The sequence below is a fragment of the Pogonomyrmex barbatus genome, unplaced genomic scaffold (assembly GCF_055798465.1).
Source record: "Pogonomyrmex barbatus isolate J1 unplaced genomic scaffold, ASM5579846v1 scaffold2, whole genome shotgun sequence".
NCBI classification, from domain to species: Eukaryota; Metazoa; Arthropoda; class Insecta; order Hymenoptera; family Formicidae; genus Pogonomyrmex; species Pogonomyrmex barbatus.
The window spans coordinates 17,755,934-17,776,457 of record NW_028297116.1 but is presented as its reverse complement, the minus strand read 5'-3'; the positions used below and the strand labels follow the sequence as shown (position 1 = coordinate 17,776,457).

The 20,524-nt window shown below is 37.8% G+C and overlaps 2 protein-coding genes across 7 annotated transcripts in view; one reads left to right on the top strand and one right to left on the bottom strand.

The window, feature by feature from the left end:
* LOC105434240 (tubulin monoglutamylase TTLL4) overlaps window positions 1-20,524 on the bottom strand; it is a 139,525-nt gene that overhangs the window by 97,375 nt on the left and 21,626 nt on the right. Inside the window, exon 1 of one of the 6 annotated variants that reach the window (XM_089076223.1) lies at window positions 7,834-7,856. The exons of 4 other annotated variants lie outside the window; for them this stretch is intronic. The gene's annotated coding sequence lies outside the window, so the exon portion shown is untranslated. Of the gene's footprint in view, window positions 1-7,216; window positions 7,245-7,833; window positions 7,857-20,524 lie in introns of those variants that run through there. One more of the 6 variants, XM_011649904.3, reaches the window with a different exon arrangement.
* On the top strand, window positions 1,803-3,552 carry LOC105434239 (uncharacterized). The gene has a single exon (XM_011649902.3). The coding sequence runs from the start codon at window positions 2,619-2,621 to the stop codon at window positions 3,147-3,149; it is 531 nt and encodes a 176-aa protein (XP_011648204.1). The 5' UTR covers window positions 1,803-2,618; the 3' UTR covers window positions 3,150-3,552.

Genomic DNA, 20,524 nt, shown 5'->3' with positions numbered 1-20,524 from the left:
TTTTTCGGTTAAATGTGGAACGAGGCAAAAATCGAAGTTCGCCGAGTTAAAAAACGAAGGTAAAACGACTGCTAAGTCAATAATTATATGATTAGATACTTGATAAACTTAAAATCTTTTAAATTAACGATCAGATCTAAGTTATATAAAGATCAACTAATATTGCATATACAAATGTAAATGCACACTTTTATATTTCTGTCAAATTTTATAACATTAAACACAAATAATCTACATTTAATTTGCTGAAAAATATTGACAATTAAACGAAAATTTATTATTAAACTACAGATATATAATAATATAAATAACATTCATTGAAGTATTTATAATATTTCTCTCTGTCAAATTTGCAACAAAGAAATCTTCAAGAAATCAATCTGTAGGATAAAAATCTTAGAATAAAAAACAATATTCTAAAACAAATAAAATAATTCTGTAAGAATCTTACTGCAAGCAAGCCAACTCTATGCAGTTTCAAACTCGTCTCACCTGTCTCGAGCTGTATTTCAGAAACGCAAATGAAAACAAATAAATCAAGTATACCTGTCCAGAGGGAGATACAAAGTTTGCCTGTGGTATATGGTTGTGGTGTGCCTGCCCAGCTCGACCCTCCACGACTCGACTTTCACCCTCAATAGGTTTCCACTTTTCAGGTGCACGAATCGAAACTACCCCTAAACCATTGGTGATTTTATGTTTAAATCGATTGAAGCAAATCTGCCCCGTATAACGCTGTGTAATGTTGTTTGCATCTGTAGAAAAATGGAGAATCTTCCTTCTAACATATATTTACTTATAAATGCATGGATTTTTATAGATTTATATATCTAGTGCTAACATATCTATTAGTTATTCACCTGATCCTCGCACCATGAAACAGGTTGTAAAAAAAAAAATCACCCCGTGAAAAAAAAACTCGGCAATTCCTGGGGTGCGAGATGAAGAAAAAAAGTTCACCTTCTCACTCAAAACTTTCAGGCTTTTTTATGAGGATACAGTTAATGGACGCACCCGTGATCGTGTCATGAAGACAAGGGGCCGAGTTCTCCAAGATAACAAAAAATCCGGTCGAAGGCGTATTTAATAGCGGGGATTGCCGCACCTATCACGAGGCGTCTAGACGCTCCTTGACTCTAAATCTCTCGAGCACAGTAGAGTAATGAAGAAAACTAAAGTACATTATTACCGCACCTTAATTACTATAACTTAGCGGCTAGCTAATACTTTAACCTTTTAGTTTAAAAATTTTCGGCAATAAGCACAATTGGAATTTGTTTTTTTTTTTTTCTGAACTGCAATCATTGATCTAACAAATTATTTGTGCAAAGTTATTAAATATTTTGGTTAATGTCAATAATGTAATGTTTAATGTCAATTAATAATATTTCTAATAAAATTTGAATAATATATAAGTGTAAATTTTGTGTAATATTTTATTGATTGTAGCCACATTTTTTAATAAAATTTAGAAGATGTTAAAAATAATTTGTAATTATTCAATCAAACTTAACAAGTTAAACTTTACAGTAACTTTTAATTTAAATTATAATGCATAAAATTCTATAGAACCACCTTCATTCTTACTTTCTTTAAAGAAACATACACGTAAAATGTTTACAATGTAATACAGCTCGAGTCACGCCACTTTGCGTGCCAAAATTGAATACACAATCGATCGTATCCTACGTAAGTTGATATAATAAACGTTTCGTGAATCCAACAATCGACCAAGTCCGTAATTAAACATTGAGCTTTCTCCGCTATTATTATCTTTATTATCATCGATGTCGTGTATAATCAGTCAACTTATCCTCCCAAACCACACCTAACTCCTGTGCTAACAGCGAGACGCAACAAGTTGGATATTCTGTATTCAGTGTAAAGTCGACGACAAAATCTGTCTCACCTCACGCAAGCTCGCGTGATGCGCACGAACGTGTCGCGAACAGGTTCGAACCAGTCTCGGAGGAGCAACCACCACCCTCTTAGAAATCTGGGCTCTATCCTAGGAGAAAGAAACCCCTTTAGAAAACCGAGGAAACCGGAGTCGTGCGGAACGAGAAAGAACCCACTATGTAGAAGGTCGAGCGGGGGTGATCACAGGGGATGTGCGCGCACGTGTATGTGGATCACAGAGGGGTCCATGTGAGCGGGGTGCTATAAGGACCGAAAGATAGGTGGTGGGCGATCGGGCGGCGAAGGCGGAGGAGGGAGAAGACCGGCAGATGGTCGGCGTGGACCCTGACGTGGGAAGCTCCGAATTCTCCGAGTTCCCACAGCCAGAGTGCACCTGCCTTCCCCACTCTGTCACCCCGTGCAACCTCGGCGCCTATATAAGGACGGGGTTGCTCGTACTAAGGCACCATTCGCTCACTAGCCTCTCGCTCCAAAGCGACTTGCCCAAAAGCACATTCACCAAGTACATATCCTTCGCTTTCAAGTTCTCCCGCCAAGTTCCTGTCGAACGACAGTTCGTGCCACGTGTTCCGAGTTCCGACAGTTCGGAAGAAACCGGTTCAGTGTACCGTGGTTTGAGGGAGAACAAACGCTAACAAAAAGAGAGAGAGAGAGAGAGAGAGAGAGAGAGAAAGAGAGAAAGGGAGAAAGAAAGAAGCATGGCCGCTACCACCACCACCATGAACGAACACACGCTGTTCGACTTCGAGGTCAGCGACGTCTTCGAAAACGAGCTCAACGATAATCTCTACAATTTGAAGATGTCGGAGGACAAGGCCGTGAGCGGTCGCAAGAGCAGACGCATGCTGAAACCGCTGAAGCCGCTGCTGCGGATGCTGAAGAAGCGTACCAGCAGGTATGTCAAAAGCAACAAGCGCCAGGAGGCCGTGCCTCAGGTGGGGATCTTCACCGAGGAGATCGAGAATCAGAACAACGCCAACGAGGCGCTGGAACGCAGACTCCTGCAGGAGCTACGGGACGCCGAGGAGGGTGCCGCCATCACCGTCTGTCTAGACGGACAGATGACCGTCGTACCGGTTGTGCCTGGTCAGTGCTACGTGCCGGTGCACTTCGCCCACACCCACGCCGGCGACTTCTACTGGACGACCCTCAGCATGGCCGACAGAGACCTATGCTACAAGGAGCGCGCCTTCTCGCAGTACCAGCTCCCCGAGGTGCAAGTGGCGTGAGTTGTCATTATCGAGAACAGCCACATCTACCTCAGAGGCGAATCCCCGAAGGACTGACTCCGAGATTCGCTGAACTTCCTCCCGCGATCGCGTCCTCAAGCTCGAGGACTGGCGCTATCAACCGAGGTGCGGGACAACAGCTTGAATAGACATTTCGAAACTGTGATCATTAGATTGTATATGTTAGATTTTAGCTGACAATTGACTGATCGAAAAAAACATTCCTTGTAAATGTAAAATTAATTTGTCAAAGAGAGACGCGTTTTATTTTTTTTTTCTTTTTTTATACTGCGGCGACATATTTGCCGCGTTTGTGATATTTATACTTATTGTATGTATACAAATTTAGAAAGTGTTATTTTAAGATTGTGATATCGGCTTTAATGTTGGCAAATATCGCTGACACTCCTACTTGTCTTCCAATACATTTGTTTGAAATAAATGTTACTCACAATCAAATACCTTGTGTCAATTAATTCATCTTTCCGATCATCTTAGTTTTAAGCAAATAGTTTTAAGTATATCCTTGAAACATTACATTAACGTTTTTTTATCTTTCTTAAATATTTTATATTTTTTTCAAAATTATAAAAAATGAAAAAAAATTACCAAAGAGATACATGAGACGAGCCTCTTTGGATTAAATTTATTTAGCATTCTTAAACATCGTTTCCTCACATCATAAACAAAAATATTAAATATTAAATTTATTAATTATAAGATCATTCCGAAAAAATCTTTTGATGGGATGTCTTTTAAAGCATCATTAAATACAGCAATCTGAAAAAATCCTCAAGAACTCCAAAGCTAACGCAAAAGATTTGTCCAGATATTTAATGTAAGTTCGAAGAAATGTCAGACAAAATTTTTTCATTCATAAAATATTAGGGGCTATTTTACGCGGGAAAAGATTCCTAAGGTAGTGATATGGAATTACCTACGTATTCAAAGAGAATTAAACATAATTTTCAGACATAATTATTTAAAGAATTCTAGAGGAAAATTCAAAATATATTTTTTCTAGATTTTAATTTAATTATTTATTATTAAATTACAGTTATTGTTACAATATTATAATATTTTTATATTAATAAATTTAACCATTTATATGCCTTAACACATATGTTCTAGAGATACACAATATCGAAGATTCTTTTGTAGTAAATTCGAAAATAGAAAAGGAGCAAAAGGGCGTAAACAATAGCTCATTTGATCGAAAATGCTACGTGGATATGGACTGACATTATGCACACGTGTTGTCCATATGTGACATACACATGTCCACTATGAGATAGATAGGATGCATGCGAATTCACATGACTTTCTACAGCGGACGCGAGGGTAAAAAACCTCGACCCCTAGATCGGAAGATAATAAACGATACCACGATCAGTATATAGAAGTATAATAGAATAATCATAGGGGTGAATAATTTGCGAATTATCCGATGAAGCAAATCCAATCTTATTTACTTAATAGAGACATTCAACCGTGAGCTGCTGCTTTCATCTAACGCTATAATAGTTTATCAATAAAATTAAATAAACAATCTGTGTTATTTGCAACGTATAAATAACAACTTGTTATATTATAAATTTAATTTTCTACTCAAATAAAAAAAAATGAAACAAATGTATACACAATTTTTTATACGAATATTTATAAAAAAATAATTTAAAAATAATTCGTGATATATCTTGCTAATTAAATAATAAATATAAATAAATTATGCTATATATTTCTTTTAATTCAAATTAAAAAGTAAAATTAAAGGTCTTACAACATTACAAAATTACAAAACAATAAATTTTTAAAATTTTTACTCAGTTTACAACTGAGTAAAAACAGATCAGACAATTCAGTGATAAATATATGTAAAAAAAATTGTTATCAATAAAATTAAATAAACAATCTGTATTATTTGCAACGTATAAATAACAAACTTGTTATATTATAAATTTAATTTTCTACTCAAATAAAAAAAAAAAAATGATACACAAATGTATACACAATTTTTCAAAAAGTGTTTTTAATGTACTCTGGACATTGGGGTAGATGGATAGCAGCCTGTAGGAAAGGCAACCCTTCAGACAACTCTGAATTTAGACGCAAACTTGCACCCGCTTTGTAGGGGCAAAAACTTTCTTTGCCACACAACTTCTATTTTTAAAGGAGGTCAGGCACGATGTGCGACGCATTGTAAAATAACTTTGTAGAAAACCTGCCCAGAATGGTATCAATTACATGAGATATATTTTCACCGGTGACACCGCGATACCGCATCAATTAAATAAATTAATTCATTATCTTGTTACTGTTGCTGCCTCTTTCTCCCCATCCATACCACATTCTCTCACCTCGTTTACGGTCATCTCACGGCTATCCGGGCCGTGTAAATTGGTCGGAACGCGTGTGTCGCAATTTCGATAGCCCCTTTTCGTAATTACAGTGATTAAAATGTTCGCGCAAGAATTTTTCCTCGTGCAAAATCGGCCTTGTCAAATTAATATCCATACCGTGGAAATATCTCGATCCATTCGAGGCATCATTATAAAAATTCGAAAACGTGAACTTATGTAATGAAAAAATTCGTATCTTATGACATTATCACAGCAGACATCGCTTCGTCTGGAATGAATGCATAATTATAATCGTCGTAAAATCTTACACAAGCAAATCCGACTTTCATTCATCTAAAACTTCGTTCATTAATCTAAAACATTTTACAGTAAAAAAATGTATATGTATATGTAAACACTTTATACTATAAAACTTAAAATGCGCAGAAACAATCAGTCATTGTATTGTTTTGATCAAAGATAAAATGTCGGAATAATACGATGAGAAGTGATTGCAATAGCGAGGTGTGTTAAAGGGTGTGACTTAAAGAATAGCGTTTTCAACTTTACGTGAGAAAATTATATGTTTTATGTTTTCTTTTATCGCGCCACTTTCTCGTTAATAATCCGCGCGGAAAAGTTAGCCGGAAAAAATCGGAGTTGATTTCATTTTTCTTGAAAACTATTACGTAATTGCAAACATGTGCATTCACATTTGTATACAAAAGGATTTTTCAACCCATTTTAATGTCATGAGAATTATAAACAAAAATTAAATTAAATACACAAAAATAATTAATATCTCAACCTTCATCAAAAATAACAATTAATTTTTTGTATTTTTGTTTATTTCAATATTAATTAAAGTATTCAGAAAAAGACAAGAGGCAGCTTCCATCTATGGATTAATTAATTCTATGATACACAAATTTGTGACGTGTAACATATCAAGAAGGAGCAAAATGTCTACCGGCAGTGAGAGTGATAATTCATGTCGGCACGGTTTCGGAACGCCGATCGATTTCAGCGTGGCGAACAATCGTTGCTACTTTCTCAGTTGACATTTCTCGAAGCGAGGGGAAAAAACACGTGTCGCGCATGGAATCGGCCGCCACTTCCTCCCGCGCGCGACTGATAGTCGTCGGCCTTTACTATCCTCCGTGGAGTGAATGGCGCGGCGCGGCGTACCTCCCCCTCCCTCGTCGCGGTGACCCGCTCGTGCCGGCGGAACGTTCATTCGCGCTACTCGCTCATTCCCACGGCCCAGTGTTGCTATCAGGGACGCTTTTTCGCGCATGCGTATTTTAGATGTAGGTTTAATGAAGTATCACATTTAGAAAAAAAAAAAAAAGATATTACGTGGTTTTTTACTGACATTTTTTATATTATATATAAAATTGTATAAAATTGTAAAAAATTATATAAAAATTACTTAATTATATAGAATTTTAAATATAATTAATATTAATAACCTGCAATAAAATTAATTTTTTTTTTTAACAAAGTTATATTTTTGTAAATGTAAGGAAAAAAAGTATATAATAAAACACATTTATGTGTTTAAGATAAAATATTTTATTTGAAAATTACTAGCATGCTTTTTAATAGACCCTTTTTGGGGTTATGATGTATATCTATATTATATTTATGTTGAATAACAAATAACGAATAATAAATAGTAACATTTCAAACAATTTTAATAACAATTAATAATATTTAAATATTTACCTTACTTTACTTATCTCATCCTAGCGTGGAGAACGCCAAAATTTTAATGCTTCTTATATACGTATGTCGTGTTACAGTCCTAGATATAACTATTGATCATAATACGCATGTGCGAAAAAACGGCCGTAATAACAACACTGGCACGGCCCCGATATCGCTGCGTTAATGCGAGCCAGCGCACACGCGCGCGCGCGCGCGCGCGCGCGCGCACGCACGCGATCACCCTCGTGCTACGTAACTCGCGCGCGTATCAAAGCCGGATCCAGATCGAGCGAGCGCGAACGAATACGAATGAACAGCTTTAATCAGCGCAAACGTCACCGTTCATATTAAATTGCTAATACGTGCGTTTGCATTGCACTCGCATTGCACTCGCAGGTCCAAGCATGAGTATCATTGAAGAGGAGACTCACCTCAAATGTCACTCATAATTACTCTAAGTCACTCATAAAAATTTCACAAGGCACAAATTCATTCATTTTTATTCCTGATCTTTACCTCGATCGTACGAATTACAGAGATACGTAAGGTATTTATCTCGATGCGTTTGTGGGTCTTTCATACTATTAATTGATTATTAAATTGTAACGTGTAATATTTGTTAGAAATGATCGTACCTCCTCTTAGCGTTTCTCGCGATCGCGTTTCGATAATGAGAAGTAAATCGTTGTATCGCTTGCTCGGATCTCAGCACGCGAATGGAAGGACGGCGACCTTGTGTAAGCAACACGCTATATGCCCACAATAACAAACATTAAGTCACGTGTCGATAGAACCATTTTCGTTCGTCGTTGAAAAATTATTGTATCAGAAAAACAAAACTATATAAATTTTATATGAACGGAAATACGTAAATGTATCGAGAATGAATTATAAATTAAAATACGAACAGTCGTCCTTATTTTGATGTTCACAGACATTTTACCAAAGTCGAAAAATTTTACCAACGTTACTATGTTATAATAAAATTTTTTATAATCGATGAAACAAAATTTTCGAGTCCCTCAGAAATAAAAACTCTATTTTTAATAAATTTCTTTTGTGAAAAGAACAAAGCTCAGGAAAGAAGCTATAAAATTATACGATACGTTTCAGCAGTACATTTGATTCAAATAATCGTAAATAATAATTCATAATTCATAAGTAAAGGTACTAGGGACGAGTCATTCATGAAAATTGTTAACATCGTGTCATTAATCGACATTCATTCTAAATTTGCCAATAATTACGCAAAGGAAGGGAACTCACGCCAGTTTCGGTTGCCAAGAGAATCTTGCTGCCGGTGAGCGAACGGCAGCGGCAGCGAAAAAGAGCTTCTTTCGCGACTGGATGAGGAGGCGAAAGGGAGCCGGAATGAAATTGGCTCGTGACTAATGCCATTCGTCATGGATGATCGCGAAGCGTGCTTGCGCCATTCTCGTGCCAATCCCGCGACGCCATTCACGGAAAAAGAAAAGGAAGACTTGAACTGTCCCCTCGGCGTATACGCGATCGCTTTGAGCACGTCGCAATCTCTTTAGAACGGCGAAAGCAATTGAAATAGAATACCATTGCATAACGTTCGATCGATGACGCATGGTCTTCGATGTGCGAATAATTAATAATTATCGAGGAAATTGATATACAATTCGGTGAACCGATGTCAAATAATGATTACGAAATCGATATAATTCCAGCATGAGCGATTCTCGAAGTTAATAAACGAAAAAAATGTGCTTTACTATCAATTATTCCAAAATTTTTTAAAAATTATTAACATCTGTAATATTTTACATAAAGAAACGGAACAGACATAATTTTGATATATTTATATTAAAAAATGTTTTTTTTTATATTTTTCAAAAACTATATATTCTTTTCTAATAACGCTTTGCTGTGCGGAAGAAGTGAAAAAAAAAGATGTCATTAATATTATATTTAGTTTATTTATATCTAATTAATTCATATTTAATTAAGACAAAATTTCTTATGTTTTTTTATAGATTTGACAGTTTTTATGAAATAGTTGACGAATGTATATAAAGATCAAAGATTTTTTGTGACAGCAAAGTAATCGTGCTAAATGTTTCCAATAATTCGAGACAAAAGAAACAGGAAACAGAGAATTACATTTCTGACTACTTTTTGCTACTTATTATTAGCGCGAATTAGCATACGTCAAAAACACATTAATAGGATTATCTTATGCGAGAATGAAGAAACCGGTAACATATTTGCGGATTCTAAAAATGGATCTTAATTATTAATCTATAATAAGATATATGTCGTACGACGTAATTATCTCGCATCTGATGATCGTGCTCGTCAACAACTATATAATTCAATATTTATGCTAATAATTAAAAAATGCAAGAAAGATCTAATTATAAATCTTCACTTGACTTAGTAGATATATATATATATATATATATAAATCATATATATTGAAAAATCAGAAATAAAGAAGAAATAAAGAGGAAAATCGCAACATATAATAAGCATCATTTTCTTATTTTAGATTTTCTCTCCCTTTTCTCCCAAAAAAGCTGGTTTTCGAGAAGAGAATTTTTAAGAAAAGATAAATAATTACATGTTTTGTAAAATTTTAAAAAGATATAATATGTATGTGTTATATGTATAGGAAATCTTTTTTCAATTTTTAGCATAACTGGTAATGTTTCCAGGAAATCTCTAGCTTTGCAAATTGCAAAAAACGATTAACAATTTAGATATTCGCGTACATGTAATTAAGGGCTAACAGAAAGCCCGTGTCTCAAGGTTACCACTCGATATATCATTTTCGCACAGCACCGACGCAACGTGATGCAGTACGATAAATGAAGGCGAGCAGCACGAGATGTGGTCAGTGATTAGTCCCGGGCTCCGGTATTGAAACGATAGAAATCACGATATCAGATATATCTTTTGCACACGTTCGGTCGTAGATTTATGTGATTTCTTGTCAGTTCTATGACCTACACCATAAAGTGGAATTCAAGCCTTAACTGCGAAAGTAATGCGCTCGCGACGTGCAAATCACGTGGCAACCGTTAACGATTAGTTACATTTATCAATGCCGTCAAATGTGAAAAGAACCTGTGGAAATTTCTTTAATATGGTGTTTGTTCCCGTAAAAGCAGAAACATTTGATTTAATTTAAAGTGCAAAGCGTCAGACAATCATGATCCACACAGTCTTTTTCTTTAAAGATCTGATTAAAGAACTGGCATTATGTAATACATACTACATACTACATACTACATACTACATACATACTACATAATACATACATGTATAATTTTTTTTAATTTTCGACGAAGTTTCAATTTTATGATAAATTCGAACGCGCGGCATTCGGATGATGCCATGATCGTTACATAAATTTCTTCACATGAAATGCGTCAGGTGATATTTATATATGCGTTTCTATCATAACGTGCGCGCGGTTAAATGTAAATTACATTCGCGCCATCTTGCTGATCGTCGTCTCGAATACATTAATTAATACGTTTGTACTGCGGAAGCTAAACGAGTTCGCGGACAGGCTTGATTATCACTTTATATTCTTCTAACGTTCAAGTGGATTACCGGATGCCAGAGATTTCAATATACGAATAGACGTAATCATATGTTTCAAGATTTCTGCGATTAAGTCTTTCTATCGGAATAACGTGATTCTATTAGAATTCATATTAAAATTAAATATACAATCCCTCTATTATTTATTTAAAACGATCGCGGTAAACATCATAACGAATATATAATAAATACGGTGATATCTCTTCAGTAATATGCAGATCAATAAGAAAATATTAATAAGAAGTAGAGCATCAGATATAAATTTGTGAATTATACAAAAATTGCCAATTAAAACAATTATATTTTATTTATGTATATTTTTTGCATCGATTTAACAAGCGATTTTAGCCCTGTATTTATCGACCTCTCGACAACTGATTCTTCTGAAAATTTATGATAAAATGAAAAACATACCTGTATTCATATATTCAATTATCGTGGAATATCGATTCGATCACGCAATTTCAATTCGCACACGCACACACACACACACACACACATACGTACTTATGATGTTCATTAACGCGCTGTGTGAAAAATCGCGGCTTTCGGGAAATAATTACTTATGACACCCGATGCAATGTGTCATTAAGTATGGAGACGGGCCAATGCGGGTCAATTTAAAACATGATTGCACTTCAAATTGAGTGACCACCTGGACATTGTTTATATGGCAATGCGCGATTTTTTGAAAAATCGAGGTTAATCGCGCACGTTTAGTGATTGCATCCCGTTGCGCAGTGTTGCATACATCAAAATCGTACGCATCTCGCGCGAGCACCTTTTAATTCGCAATTACAATCGACCGAATCGATACTATCTTTACCGTTGCGACCTTAATTCATAAATATGAAAGTTGCCTTGATCATCCATTTCGCACTGATCGCGCGACGAAGATCATTTATCGACTTTGTCTCCCTCAGAGATTAGAGATAATGTTACAAAACCAAAATGACCTTATAATTTATTTAAAATTACTCGCATCCACAAGATTAATTCTCGATAAATGTGTATAGATTAACGTCGCGATTCGATATTATGAATCACATTTGAAACAGTAATCAAAAGAATAAAGATAGATTTCATAATTAAGAACGTGCCTTTTATAAAAATTGATTAATGAAGCATAGAATATTTAAAGAACAGTTTTCTTGCAGTATTTCAGGCAAATGAAATGGAGATCGAGATTTTCTGACACTTTTCGAATTTTTTTCGCACATACAATTTCTTTCATGTATTGAGCTTATGTTTGATATAATGTAACTTGTAACAAACGATCACGTTTGTTCCATTTTCACGATCGAGATCTTGACTTCAGATTTTTGAAAACGAAACAAAGTGCACACACCTGGCGATTCGCGTGAGAAAAAACGAAAATTTCGCGTTCCCGCTGCGTCTTTATTCCATAAAATTCGGCCGGTTCCGAATGGCCAGTATCGCTATCGTCGTGTTAACTATAAAACGTCGTTCGAGTGCAGTAAGCCGTCGTAAAAGTAGTCGAACCTTCGGCAGAGATAATGGCACCTTGTCTTTCGTTCTCTCCCCCATTGACAATGTAACCAAGCGTACAGGTAATGAGATAAGAAAAACATAATGTTCCCGATAAAAAGTAAATAAGTATTTTATACCAGTCAAATGCTTTTGCAAATTTTACGAGCAAATGTAATAAAATATGCGATACGACAGAAGCAAAAGTATTCTTAACTTCAATTCAAGACTGCGATTTGCATATTTTAGCGAACCACGTATATTTATTATATTCTCATAATCTGGAGGTCTGATATTTCCGACGAACGAAAGGCAGGAGAAGCAGGTTTTCTTGACGTACGTCAGCCACGTGGACGACACGTGGACACAGCGTATAATAAATTAATGTATACACATGTATAGAAAGAGAGAAGAATGTATATACGGGCACATGCGCAAAATGTGAAATGATAAATAAAAAAATCATCAAAGCAAATAGAAATGCTTGTTATAAAACAAGTGTGAAGACAGGTAACATGACATGATAAAATGACACATCATCGTCGTACATTTAATTATCGTTAGACCTTCAACGTGTTATACATTAATTACCGTAAATTAATATTCAGTCTTATGTGTTTCATTAATTCACTTCGCAGCTTGATGCATCCCGTTTTGGAGGAAACGATTCGGCTCACACGGTTCTCTCTCGCACGACGAATTTAGGAAAGATCGCACGAACAGATAGCCGCGTTCGCTTTCATTAAGAAAGGCGAACGAGGCGAAGCGACACGCGTCCGTTCGGGGAGGGAGGAGTCAATAAAAATCGATCAAGCCATTCTCGGTTGGAGGAAAAGAAGGCGGTGAGTGAGGAAGTGAGAGGGAGGCGGGGGAGGGGGGCGGGAGGGGGACGCAGAAAGATCGTACATACGTTCTTCCTATAATCTGACACTTTAACGAGCGGACGGCGGGAGAAACGGTGGCGATTCTAGGCGCAACGCCGCCACGTGGGCAGCCCGCGCTCGGCGGACGAAACTTTCCCGGTCCGCGGCCCTGGGCTCCCGGGCAACACGGCTTCTCCTTCTCGGGGGCCTCCGGGTTTCTCGTGGGAACTTGAGACAGATGCGTCGCGCGTGAGAATCTCGGGCAGATGCGGGACTTACGCACCTTCTCTCTCGAGCGCGCCACGCACTGCCTCGTATTTATAAGACACGTACACGTAGCGTCGGCGCGGCCCAGCCGCGCGCGTAGGGGTATAGGTAGGTGTATATACGTGTACACGACATGCCGACGTGGTATTATACGCCCGATCGTAACCCGCTTACGGCTCTCTCGTCTCCCCTTTCCTCGTCACCCCTCGTCTTCTTCGCGCGACGTCGTTCTTTCTCTCCGGAGTCGCCCGCGACTCCGCGCGCTTCTCTTTCTACCTCTAGCTCTCGGTATGCTCTCGGGATTGTAATAGAGGTGCCGCATCGGATCGCCGGTCGTGTGCGCGGAACGTGTGCGGAACGTGGCTCTCCCGCGGTCTCCCCCCTCGCCCCCCCCCCCCCCGCCGCCGCGTATCCTCCAGTATCCTAGGGGAGGCGCGCTCGGTAAAGATTGGTAATCGAGACGTATTAGGCAAATTATATATACTCGCGCAAGCATACAAAGTTGCAGTCAGAGAACGGCAAAAATCGGATGCAGCGTGAAGAGATCTAGTTTATCTCATCACGTAATCACGTTCGAGAAATCTTACTTGTAAAAAAAAAAAAACGTGAATTTTTAATTAGACCTTGAACTCTATTCTTGGAATACTAAACCAGTAGTATCAATCAATTTAGGTAATTTTATTATTATAATAAACCAACCAACAAAAGTAAATCGGATTACTTGCAAGAATAAAAGTTCACTCGATCTTTGCATCCCGCGCCCCCATATATTTAGAAAAATCCAGCTTTCCGTCGATAAAATATACTTCGATCGGCACCTCACTCAATTAATGTGTACTGCTAGTTAGAGAGGGCACATCATATAAAGCACACGGCAATTTATTGCCGAGTGTGTCTCCGTCATTTCATAAAGACTGACTATTTTCTTAAAGGTACGGTAACCTCGATTCTTATCATGCGTGTACACCTGAGGCGATGCCGTCCATCAATAAATTCGGCGGCACTCGTACACAAGATTACGAATCTCTCACGTAGCCTCATATAAATCTGCATGACGCCGTAAATGGATATGTGGTAAACGTAACGGTATTTTCATCATCGATTAAAAGCTTCGAGCCGCTCGGTGTAGCGACGGATTAAGATCCTTTGATACCTTTACGCGTCAACTTTTTACTTGTATTAACGAATATCTTTGCATTAATAAGCTGGAAACAACTTGGCTCGGAATTTCAAAACGTTTTTCGAAGGATTTTTTTTAACTTGTTATCATTAATTAAGCGAACGCGTCCGATTAATTTGTCATACAAAATAAAAGATCTTTTGAAAAACAGATTTTAAAATTACTATCGTTTATTTTCAAAACTATCTTTAATTTAGAAACTGAAAGAAAATCTAATAATAATAAATCAAATTTAAAGATTTTGTGATCTATTTTTTATATATAGTTTTCTTACTCTATATTATGATTAGAGAAATTTAAGTTAAAATCATTTTATATGCGTATCTTCCTACGAAACAATTTCTAAATCAAGTTTATTTATCGCAAACTATACCAATAATTGACCATTGAATACAATTGATTAATAGAAGACGCAACTGTCGGATTTATCAGATAATCCGATATAATACTAGATCCGCCCGAGGAATCTGATGAAATATCACGACACTGTAAGACGCAATATAGCTCGAAGTGGACAATGATTTATTATGTCAATGTAATTACTGTTGATGTCGGGGTGTTCGTGGCGATACTTTCTTGGTAACAAATAACTCACGTCCGGGCGAAGATCCCCGCAGCTACGCTCGTCTTATTTACGCGGAGAACATAATTACTCCGGATCCTCGCGGAAATCGATCCCATCGCTCATCAGATGCCATTGAGATCCTGCGAGGAGAAAGGAGAGACGGTACCGTTGATCGAATTTACGAGCGCCGCCATTTATAACCCGCTTTCGTATACAAAACAATTTTGACGATGTTTTACACGAGAAGTACCCGACGTATTTTATGCTTCTTAAAACGAGCAATGACAGGATATCAGAGTAATTTTTATGGTCAAAATGGGTAACAAGATTTTAAATCTTCCGGGCAATTGTCCCGCGAATTATTAGACATCTGCAAAACGAGAAGAACGTTAGCCTCGGCAAGAAAATTAATTTCCTCGCAAACATAATTAAAATTCGAACTAAGATTTTTAAAGATTACTATCTACCTCTCTCGATACGAGAGGATACGAATATTCTATTGCTATTTTTTTTGTTTTCACATCACCGTAACAAACGATTGTTCTCCAGGCGTTCTCGTCGTGCTCGTGAGAGATCGGTCAAACGTCAGGGAATAACGCATGATCCCGCGAAGTCGTTCGGTACGTACGAAATGAAATCGCACGGCCGGAGGCTGTGAAAAATTCGCGCCGCTCGCTTCCGCGCGCGCGCGCGCGCGCGCGCGGCCGGCAATGCGTAACGGCCGCAATTTGTAATCAAGATTTATACACAGACGAGCGGAACTTCCGGCCCGACTCCCGTACTCCCTTCTGCGCGCGGCAGCAACCCGGAGGCGAACCGAGCTGCCACTCGATCCCGAAAGTAAGCGGGGCTAATGTTACGCCCGCTATAAGTCAGGTGCCGCGTGCAGAAAGTAGCCACCTTTGAACGGCGGCAGGAGCCTCCCCTCCCCCCCCCTCTCCGCTTCTCTCCTTCCGGCGAAAAAAGTCATCTCGAGGAGAGCCAGCATCCGCAGCAGGAGATACGATGAATGGACATCGGACAACCCTTTCTCGCCCGATCTCTTGGAATGACCGGATGACCGCCGCCGGCGAGTCACATGTATACGCGAGGAAGCGTAAAAAGCGCACCGTGCCTAACGACCGCACTTCCACGACTTTGATTTTCGATAGTCATGGAAAAAGAGGAAGGCCTTTTCCATGCTCTAGAGTTTCTTCTCCGTCGAAATTACCGTCGCGCGAAATTTCGATTCCTCTTAAGGAGTCCTCAAGTAATTTTATTACTCGAAGGATTAGATTGCCTTCAATCGAGAGAGAGGAGAGAGAGTTTTAGTAACAAAAACTCGTAATAAACGTAACTTTCGAATTTTTTTCAAACCTTTCCCCCGTCATAATTAAAAAAAAAAAAAAAAAAAAAAAAAAAAAAAAAAAAAAAAAAAAAAAATTATATAGAATGCATGAAAAGAAAGCAAATTTCGAATAAAGTAATTCATGACATAGTGTCACGTATTGAATTATCGTCTTGCTCCAAATTCCGCTGCCTCTTGTGGATGATGATTCAGAAATATTCTGCGAAAAACAGTTTTTGTTCTAGACAAAAGTTAAACCTGGATTTAAAGTCTCCTGTTTTTTAATTGAGTTCTTCGCCCGTCTTTTCAATATCGCATCTTTGAATCTCAAGGTAAAAGAAAAACAGAGAATGACTACGAGAAAATATTGAGGCCGCTCGTAAAGAACTCTTTGGTGTTCCCTGATGATAATCGTGTGTTTTGGCAAGGTGTTTGGCAACATGTAATTTTCTGAGAGATGCATAGTCCTCACGCCTGCAAAATATTTAACAAAGAGCAATACGAAGTGGCAAAAGAGAGGCTTAGTAAAACCGGTAAAAAAAACTCCCGTTAGCGCATATACTCGCACATTCACGTCTGTATTCAACGTTATTTTTGCGACAATTGAATAACGCATGATTACCGCAAATTATGACGTAAGCATGATTCTACTCTAGTAATAAAGAAAGAAAGTATATTTTTTTCTTTTGTGATGATCGATCTCTACCTTTACGTTCATAAAAACATATTATAAATGATTTGTATATAAACGACTTGAGCGACTTATTTGTCATTTTGATTAAAAGAGAATGTGAATTTGATTATATAGATTAACTTTTAACAATATTAATTAAACAATTGAACATGAATGCATCTAATAAGAAAAATAACACTTCAGATAATAATACGATGATGATACATATTCAGATCAAATTCAGATCAATTTCTTTTATCTGAATCTTTTTATTGTTATTCTAACAATTTCATTCGTATCTTTCGAATATTACGATAATAAAGATATTATACGATATGTCTTTATGTATCACATAAGTTGTCACAATCAAGAGAGCATCAATTCCTCTAGTGCTTGATCTTGAATTCTGTTTCAACGCGTCCTTTCGGCGTCCCGATTATCTTGGCACCGACTTCGTAGATTGCGCACGTTCTCGTTACTCTAAGCCAGGGGTTCTCATATCTACTCAAGAATTTTATTGACATATAAACAGAAAGTTGGGATCAATTTTTACACAAGTTCCAATGTTACAAAAAAAAATGCAAAAATCTCGTCAATAATTAAAACTTATTATCTCCCTATCCAATTTTATATTATCTGTTATTCAAAAGATAAGCATACGTCTCTATTTCTACTCTTAATACGAATGCTACATTTTCGATAATGAGACGCAGCTTCGCAAGAACACCTCTATTCTAAATATATGTAACATTGGCAGAACTTCAGACGCTGCGTTTTCTCCTACTTATCGTTTTCGCCGGTCCAAATATAACGTTCACGAGAGCGTGCCATTACGCGCGTCTAAAATACAGTTAATCATTTTCCTCACTATTTTCAGCGAGGGCTTTCTCTTAAAGACCTTTCAAATGATTCACTAACAGACTTGTCAAACTAAACATTAATAATTAGTAAATATAACGTATAACAAATAATTAATATTTATAATCAACTCCCCCTTCTCTCTCTCTCTCTCTCTCTCTCTCTCTCTCTCTCTCTCTCAATAAAATGCTTTTTTAAAAACATCTTTGCTCATTAAAATTAGCAATATTGATATGTGACAATTAAAGCTAATACTTTCTAAACGTGTCTAATAACGCTGCCAAAAATATTAACAAAATAAATATCCGTTTCTAACGCATCGACAAAATTTCAGTAATTGCATAATTTCAGTTAATTAAATAAAGCTTGCATTCGCTCGAATACACGGACACGCGGCCGGCGCGAGCTGTTGGGGGCAGAATGGATGCCGGTGACGTCGCTCTTTCAACCACGTGTTGAAGAAGAAATCCCCGCGCGCGGGCCGGAATGCCGTGCGTGCGAGGAGCAGCCGGACGTTTAGGAGGAAGAGAGGGACGCGAAGAAAGAGGGACGGCCACCCCGTGTAACTCGTGCAGTCCACGAGCGGGCCCCGATGCACATGCTCGATATTCCCATGGATTCCGCCGCCTTATGGTGGCCGTGGACAGCGTAGGCCCGGTCGTCTTCCCACCCCTCCTCGTCTTTCCACCCTTCGCGCCACCGGCTGTCCTCCTTCCTCCTGCATTCGGGCTCTTTTTCCAAACACCACAAGGATTCCCCCCCTCCCCTCCTTCCTCCTGCCGCTTGCGTGGACCACGAGCGTGGCGTGTGTAGGCACGCACATGTCCCGAATTCCCACAGTCTTCCCGCTCGTACGAGAAGATACAGAGGGAGGGAGGGAGGAAGGGGGCACACATTGCCGTCACCTTGTGGAAGAGATCCCGGGAAGGACGAAGGAGGTACACGCGTTCCTGAACCTTCGTAACATGTACACGCACACGTACACGCACGTGTGCGGGGAGCGGGGGGGGGGGGGGGGCGATCATCGCCACGTGCACTCACGTGCGCGCCCTTTTGCCGCGCTTTCTCGAGGTCCGCCTTTCAAAACTGCCCGCGCGATGGATCGACGGATAGGTGGCTCTTTTTTGTTCGCGACACACGTGAGCGATTTAAGCATTCTATCGAGTCTCCCGCCGTAACGTGGCAGGATTAATCGGCCTACCCTCGGAATGTTAACAAGAAATTTAGATCGATCATCCGACGAAGGAGAGTTTCGGCGCGATAAATTGCATGGACAACATCGTATGGCCATCTGCGGTAAAAACCAATTACAGATGTGCGTGTGCATAACAATGGTTATGAATTTCTCTTCAGCTTTTTAAGGAGCTCTCGTAAATTTCGCGTGAATTTGTTGATTTTAAATATACCTTTTCTTTTGCCTTTGTTTATTGGCTTATTTTTTTTAATGTTAAAAGACTTTTCATATTTTATATATCGAAATATTATCTTTTTTGCATATAAATAAATGAAAAATCAATTTTCTCTGAATATTTTCAAGCTATCAAACCTTGTAAATAAAAGTTTTAAATTTAAATTTTTCTTAAATATACATTTTAAATATAAATAATTTAAATATAAATAAATAATAAATTTTATAACACTTCCAATGATTATTATATGAAATTCGTAAATTTTGATATAATAATATGTTATTATTCAAAAAATTAAATGTTATTATTTCAAGTTCCTCTCCTTCTATTGCCAGAGGGCAAATGTTGGATATACTTGTCATTCCGTTCGTGTACTGACAGCTTAATCGCGGAAGTTACTTGCCACATCGTTATAAAACTAATAACACCTACGAAATTGCATTAAAATGACGTTACATTATGCAATAAATCGCGAAAATTTGCATCAATAAGACAGAAATTATAAATATTTATAAAATTTATAAATATTTATAAATGTCGATAAGGCTTTTATCTTACGCGAAACATGCATTTCGAGCTTCTTCTAATATCTTGATGACTCTAAGGCAATGCCGCAAAGCACTGCAATTTTGAAGCTTAAAATACCATAAACAAAACTTAATCATATCATTCCTTTTAGTATCAACACAGTAATAAGTAATCCGTTCCACCTCATAAATTTTAGATTACATCCGTGTAACTAGGGAAGGTACAGCCGATGATTTTTGCGAAATTAAATCAGCTTGTTGAAGCGATTAATATCATCCTGTTCGATCACGCGTATCACGCAACCCTGCGGTAATCTCAGACTAGAAGGGTGAATCCCGTTGCAAGAAACAGTATAAATTAAGACCCGATCAAGCTACACGGCCTATCTTCCGCATCGGTCATGTAGCTATCAAGACGAGCAAGGTACATTGATTGTAAAAATATTGGCGCCTGCGTTAATTACAGCGTAATTGCGTGACTAACCATTCAATTAAATATTAAGAAATCGTAGAAGTAGAATTTTCTTAAAGTGGGAATAAAACCACGTTAAAATTATACAGCCTAGCACAAAAATCTCATTTGCAATAATCGT

What these genes read in the sequence shown, in the direction of transcription:
- LOC105434239 (XM_011649902.3), top strand. Translation starts at nt 2,619, where the DNA reads ATGGCCGCTACCACCACCACCATGAACGAACACACGCTGTTCGACTTC.